We start from the raw sequence: 7,661 nt of genomic DNA, 5'->3' as shown, positions 1-7,661 counted from the left end.
TCATTGACTATTAATTGGAGTGAAAGTCCCATATATAGAATTGGGGCTAAGAGATAACCCCTAACCTTGCTTTAAAGACACGCTTGAGTTACAAAGGGTAACTTCAAAACACACATACCATGAAAATCTCTAGGAAATTTTAGAAAGTGGCAGCCAGTACCGAATATGAGAGCCCACCATCTTTCCAGGGAAAACGACAAAGAACACAGCATATCATTGTTCCACACTTCTCACTGGCTCCCAGGTGTTAGTCTTTAAGGCCTTCAGATCTTTAAGGCATTGCTCCTTAAAGACCACATCTTAATTCACAACCCACAGGCAACCGCACTACCTTATAAACATGGCAACCAACAAGGTCCAGGACAAACTCTGCGAGGGCCAGAGATCAAGGGATCTTGGTCAAGAGCCACCACTTTTGGAAAACTGATTTGACAAGATAAAATTAATCCCAAGCCTAAGTTTTCAGAGCATGTTTTGATAGTTATTTTGCAAAAGCCTTCCACAATATCAAGACAAGGAATTTTATCAGAGAGGAAAAAACAGCAGTAAAGCAAAACAGGCAAATCCAGGAAAAGCAAAGAACAGAGACAATTCTGTGGACAGTTCATTATGAATCTCAATCATTAGACTCAATTAATAGGATAACAGATTCTTTAGAAATACCATAGATCAAAGCTTTTAAAAACAGTTTTACTCTTTCTGGGACTGTCCTTGAAATACTTGAAGAGCTCTGTGTAGCTCATAAGCTTGTCTCTTTCACCAACAGAAGTTGCTCTAATAAAAGATATTACCTCCCTCATCTTGAAATACTTGGACACTATGGGGCACAGTCTCCTCCTAGTGGTTAAAAAACTTGCATGAATATTTATATAACAGAAAATGGATCTCTCGGCCAGACCTACCGCTATTGTACTGTTACTGTAAATAAATCAGAAAGGCTTGAGCTGATTTCCAAGGTGTGGCAAACGGCCAACTTCACCCTAGTGAGTCTCACGCTTTTGCCTCTCATAGTGGACCAGGGCGTCGCCAATTACCCTGTCTCCCCAGGAAGGGGGGTAGGGACCCGGGCCCGCCCGCTCCTCTGGGTCCCAGCCCAGGGGCCCTATGAGTAGCAGCTATGTACTGCTGGCAACTTACAGCTGCAGTCTTTTCCCCTGGGGTAATTTCCCCCCTCTGTCCTTCTGGTTTCTTGGGCCCGGTACCTCTCTGCTCCTTCACACAACTCTGCACTCCTTCACACAGCATGGCACGCCTACTCCTCCAGCTCGTGCGCTGTTTGTTTGGAGCAGAGGGTTTTTATCAAGCACCTGACTGGGTTTTAATTGGCCTCAGCTGCTCCTAATTGTTCTCTGATGTCTTCTGGCTAGTCTGCAGGGAACAGAGCCCTGAACATTCTGGGGCTTACATATTTCCCTTTGCGCACTCTCCTACATCCATGGCCCCACAAAATCGCAGGACCTCCTCGTCGACCTCCTCCTTGCCCTGGCCAAAGTAGCCATCTATAACACCAGGGAGAGGAGATTGGCTGGGGGGTGGAGGAAGGGGGGAGAAAACACTCTGCTATTTCCGTTCCCCTGTCTACACATGCATTCGGGCAGAGTTCCTCTGGGCAGTGTCCGCTGGCTCCCTTGACACCTTCTGGGAGCAGTGGGTGCTGTCCGGGGTTCTCTGCTCGGTGTCGCATTCTGGTTCCCTCCGTTTGACCCTCACGCCTCTTCTTGTTTTTTCATTAGTTGTGCCACGAAATCAGTTGAGTCCTGGGTGCAGTGGCTCCACCCCTTAGGGGCCCCTGGAACTCAAATAGTGGCACTCTCCTACTGCCCTTGCTATATCACAAAGGGCATAAGGGAAAGTGGACCCTGCAATCTTTCAGCTCTTTTTGCTAACTGAGTAATCCTTAATCAAAGAATAAATGAAGTGGAAAAAGTGAGTGGTATGTGCAATCCATAGTAACCGTTTTTCCTCTAAAAAATGTCTTTATCAGAGGCCCCCAAACTGTGGGGAGCACCCCCCTAGGGGGGCCATAGAGGAACATTTGGGGGAACACAGCAGGGCCCAGGCCAATTCCTATGGGGGGGAGGGGAGAGAGTGCCACCCAGCCCCATTCTGCCCTGAGTTCTGCTTGTGGCCTGAGCACCTGGCCCCCGCTCGGCCCCCGGTCGCAGCGTGAAGCCTCGGTGCCTGGTCCCTGCCTTAGTGCCTGGTCGTGGTGCCTGGCCCCACTCCCAGTCTCGGCCCCCAGCTCTGACCACAGCCTCCCCAACCGTGGCCCTGATCCTAGCTGCAACTCCCAGCCCCAGCTGGGGGGAGGGGCAGGGGCATGGACAGGGGTAACAGGAGGGTGTGGGGGTAAAGTTTGGGGACCACTGGTCTATAATTGATCTTATTTCTTGTGAGATGAACCAGCTGTAGTGACCTTCCTAAGAGGTGAAAATGACTGTGAAAACTGCACTCACAAATCTGGATCTAGAGGCCACGCTAAGAGAATAACACTGTGTAATACACATCCAAACAGCAGCTTTGTATATCTCAATGATGGAAACATTGCAGAGGCATGCAGTGGAGGCTGCCTTGCCCACAGCTGAATATGCTGTAATCCCCATAGTTGGCTGAACACCTGCCAAGTCACAGTATTCAAATATATATATTTTGATCCATTTAAATAGTATGTTGAGATGGGCTGATGCCTGGTCTTAACCATATATGCAACAAAAGCTGGGGCAACTTCCGCATTGGCTTTGTTTTATTTAGAGAATAATTTAAGACCCTTTTCATGTTTAGAGTATGAAGCCTGAGTTCTCCTGGATGTGACTGAGGTTTGGAGGAAAACAGAAGCAGATTAATGATTTTATTGAGATTGAAATAGAAACCATGATAGACAGGAATTTGGGGTGAGAACACAAGACCACCCCTCTCAAGGCCTGAATCTCACTAACACACCAAGCTGATATGAAGAATCTAATCTTCATAGAGAGATGGTACAAAGGATAGCTCAGTAAGGGTTTACAGAATGGGAAGCAATTCTTTTTAGAAACTCACTGTAGGGAAGTGATCGTAGATGACCAATGCGATGGGAGGTAGAAAGCTGAAATTGCAGCTAGGTGGGCTGAGCTCTGACACAGATTTGACAGTGTAAAGTGTAGAAGATAGTCCATCATTGTTTTGACTTTGGACTATGTAGGGTCTATCTCTTTCTGAGTTTCCCAGATGGAGACACTCTTCCATTTCATTAAGCAAGTTTCTCCAGTTTGAAACTTCCTGCTTTTGGATCTCAGCAGAACACTTGATCTAGCTGTTAACCTGAGACACTTTGAATCCAGGTGGAGAACCTTGTCCTGACCCTGAGGCATGATCTCATAGGCCAGGAAGCAGGACTTGTAGTTCTGAGATTAGTCCTAGAAAGTTGGAGAACCCAAACTGTCAAGGCCAGGTAAGAGCTATCCACAGCATTTGCCTTGGCCCTGTCTCTTCATTATCCTCTAATATAGACCAGCCCCTAGTAGCCATTACATTATCTAGGAGGGTGAGCAAGAGTTAGGTGCTTAAATCTTACCCTCCTTTCCCAGTATTTCATGAGTCTAAGGTGATACAGTACATCATAAATGTCTTTTTGATGGCTTCTAATTCTATCTTTTTCAGTCCAGTAACCTTCCAGTCTTCTTCCTAAAGATTCACAATTTACCTGTGGAAGATAAGATGCATAGATTAGGTATCAAAAGAGCATTATACTGTTATCTGGGTAGGACATGGCCTTTTAGAAAAAGTTCCCAAAGCAGTTTGGGGGTAGGTGCTTGGGAAACCAATCTTTGGTCAGACTGTCTAAATAGATCATGGAGAGACAAGGTGGATGAGATAGTATTTTTTACCTCTTCTTCAAGTCTGTGTGGCTCTAAAACATGTCTCTCTCACCAACAGAAGTTGGTCCAATAAAAGATATTATCTCACACACGTTGTGTGTCTAATATCCTGTGACCAATTCGGCTACAACTACATTGCATAAATAGATCATGCTCTGTACTGAGACATATGACAACCAGGTAGTGCAAGAAGGCATTAGGACTGACTCCACGAGATTCAAGGCAGTTTCTTCAGCACACATGGAGTTGACTTCAACATTACTGCCTCAATTTAGAAACCAAGTCAGATACTCTTTTCTGAAAAGTAGTACTCCAATTTTTATTTAATAACTATTCAGCCCACCTTATGGGTTGGTTCCTGATGGTCAGCCTCCCAAGAATAGGGGTTCTTCAGAGACAATGCCTGATATTAATAGCTCATCTATAAGCAAATTTTACAACTGTAATGCCATTGCAGAACCACACTTATCCAGTCCTTTTTTAAAAGAGTTTGACTATTCAAAAGGAGCAGGGTAATTTAGGTTAAAGGCCCTTTCAAGCCTCACTCCAAACTTCAGTTCCATGGAAGAACTGTGTGCAAAACCAACAGTTATCACTTTGAAATGGTTTTCAGATTCATGGCACAAAAATGCTCGCTTCCAAGAATGGAGCTCTGATGAGAAAATATTTAGACAGCTCTAGTTAACAGACAAGTATATAGCTTCACTTGTTATTTTCAAAACTCAGCAAGTATTTTTTTTTTAAAAATAGGCAATTGAGTTGTGTGTGTTTACAAGCCTGCCATAATGGAATTTACAGTCCCTGGTTTCTCAAGGAAAGATTCCCAATAAATATTCTCTACTGTTCCTTCAACAGAACCCCAGCACTGCTCTGAACGGAACATCTCTTCAAGGCTGAGGTAAATTCACTCTGTTTATTCAATCCTGGGATACGTCACACTTAAATGAGGGATAATTAGCACCCAGAGGACCATTAAGATTACCATTGTAGAAATCTTGCTCTGAAGAGTTTACAATCTAAAAATGGCCAAAAAAAACCCAAAAAACAAAACCAAAAAATAAACAAAAACAAAAACAAGACTGAAGGACAGGGAACAGGATATAGTATAAATGGAAAGCTGTCAGGACAATAGGCTCATGGTTTGTTAATTTCTGAAAATGGCTTTTAGTTGTACCTCAGTGTTCACCATTAATAGTCTTCAAAAACGTCTTTGAGTTTATACCATTATATTAAAAAAAACATTTTACACCATTTATATTAAAAAAGCCTCTACCACTTCTGTCAATATAACTTATGTCACTCAGGGGTGTGAATAAACCACTGCCTAAGTGCCATAAGTCACACTGACATAATCGCCGGTGTGGACAGCACTATCTCGGCAGAAGAGCTTCTCCTGTTGGCTTAAAATGGCTACAGTACAGATCTTACAGCAGCAGAGCTGCATCAGTACAGTGGTGCCGCGGTAAGCTCTCTAGACAGAGCCTAAGAAGATAGTTACCATTAAAAAATAACTTGGAATGTCACATACATTAACACTGTATCATGTTTGAAAACGTAGTATTACCATTATTTCAAGAATGGAATTTATTTTATATATGCATATTAATGTATTATTTATATAGATAATTACATTTTAGAGTAATATAGACCAACATGAAGAAACACTGGAGGACAAAAGCCATCAGTGGTTAAATGATAGTTTATTTTCACATTCAGACAGCTGTACAGTCTTCTATAAATAGATACGGTACTAGAATATTTACATCATTTCCCCACCCATTCAAAATTGTAAATACCCTGACCAAGCCAAAGAGAATTATTTCTGGGTGCAATTACTCAGAAGCCTATGTCAAATCAGATAGCACTCCAGCTTGTGTTAAAGCACTCTGTCACATATTTTATATTTAAGATTATATTCTCTACATCCCCCTCTCCTTCCAGCATCTCAGGGGCATTTTTCCCCCCATGGTAGAGTCCAGTACAGTTCATGAAGAACAAATAGGGTTCAAATATTCACTCTCAGCCTACTTAAAATAAGGTGCAAGATGGATACTTTAACTGAGGATGCTTCATCACACAGTATTTGCAAAATTCTGACATATACATACATGTACAGTTTGACAGAAGCAGTAGTTAAAAAAACGAGATCTGGAATCAGCATTTACAGTGTTATTTCAAAAAATTGAATCCCCACAACACACTTTGTATAATCCTGTGGGTTTCTCCAAGTTTTCTACAGAACCAGAGTGTACACAGACTCTTATAGAAGTGCTTTGTAGAGACTGTAGTGATAATCCCATGTTACATGAGTTTGCCACATGCTCCAGCACTCTCTCTTTCTCCCTCCAAGTTTTTACCTCTCTTTACTTATTCCTAACGCACATAGATTAACTGTTCTAGCTATCACAATATGCATATATTAATTAACTGCACTGCTGGGATGTTAGCAGAGTGGCTCTAAACTCCCATTTGAAAAACACACATTACATGCATACCAGTTTTAAGAGGATTTCATAAAGCATAGCTTCCAAAGTTTCTCCCTTCCATGGTGCCTTTCCATCATTAAAACTAATCCTTCCCCACTGGAAAAGAAATAATTCCATAGTTTTACAAATTTAATATTCAATCTTAAAGCACCACATCTAATTTTAGGCTATGTCAGAGGAATTTAAATTAGCTAGATTGCTCATCTTTACTGAAAGATTTGAAGGGCCACATAACAAGAACTCCAAACTGGTCGGTAAAGTGTGAAAACACAGAAGGAAAATAATATAAAATATCACAGTTAAACAACAACAGGCGATCCATGCAGGACCAAGCTGCTTCCTTTGTGCATATTATTGAAGAATCTGAAAGCAGAGGCCTACAGCTGTAAGTAAAGAAATCTGTGACACTGGTACCACTGGAAACAAAAACAACTGAACTCCAGATGCCTTAGTCTTCTTGGAAATGGAATTCCAAAGGAATGCCCAGCGCAAGCCACCTGCAGTTATAGCTGGATGCTGATGCTCAGAACTGTCTGATAAGCATAGCTGGTGTAAAAACTCCAATAAGAATAAATTCAGCAGGAGAATGAACAGTAAAGTCTTAAATTTTTCTAAGGGGAAGGACTTGCAGGATAATACATAAATAATCGAGTTCTCACTGGAGTCAGTATATGAGCTCCAGTAATAGCAACAGAAATGGGATTATTATACACCAATGTGCCAATGGGCAAGCATTTCCCAATATTGTGATCAGCTGGAAACTGGTCGAGGGGGTTTGCTTTTGCTTTTGCTTTCTACCTCTTTCCCACGAATTGCAGCCACATAAGAGAAGAGACACAACACGGAATAGCAGATCTCATGGGCCTAGAAAATGTTAGAAAAGAAAATAATGAGATTCCAGACAGTTATCTCTTCACAAAAATATACTGACAGATTTGTATTTACTATATATCCTCCCTCCTTCAGAGTTCTATTCAGAGTGCATCTTCTAGAAAACCATAGATTGCTCTGGCTAAGAAAAAAAAGCATGAGGGAGGGGGTCATGGCACAAGCTACCCCACACTAGCCTTGTGATGAGGTGAAAGGAAAGATCTAGAAGTTAATAATTATTCCAAATGAGAGAGGATTTTAGGATTAGAACATCAGAAATCATACCACAGAAGAGAACAATGGTCCATTTAGTTTCTTATGTCTTCAACAGGTGTCAATGCCAAGCTGGATAGCGCTGCAAGGACTCCTTTGGTGGTGGAGGAAGGGGCTATCTAAAATTACTATAACACACCTAATTGTCCAATATTATCCCTTGAATCATAGTGGT

The 7,661-nt window shown here is 42.1% G+C and overlaps 1 protein-coding gene across 1 annotated transcript in view; it reads right to left on the bottom strand.

Annotated features, from left to right (window-relative positions):
- Positions 1-5,538: 5,538 nt before the first annotated feature.
- Positions 5,539-7,661, bottom strand: part of MADD (MAP kinase activating death domain) — a 133,617-nt gene continuing 131,494 nt past the window's right edge. The window contains exon 36 of the mRNA XM_067557708.1: positions 5,539-7,207. Within this exon, the coding sequence (XP_067413809.1) occupies positions 7,094-7,207 (114 nt within the window). The 3' untranslated portion in view covers positions 5,539-7,093. The remainder of the gene's footprint in view (positions 7,208-7,661) is intronic.

This window comes from Emydura macquarii, unplaced genomic scaffold (assembly GCF_026122565.2).
Source record: "Emydura macquarii macquarii isolate MOO-44397 ecotype Brisbane River unplaced genomic scaffold, CSIRO-AGI_Emac_v2 contig_1876, whole genome shotgun sequence".
Lineage (NCBI taxonomy): Eukaryota > Metazoa > Chordata > Testudines > Chelidae > Emydura > Emydura macquarii.
This window is presented reverse-complemented; position numbering and strand designations above follow the sequence as displayed.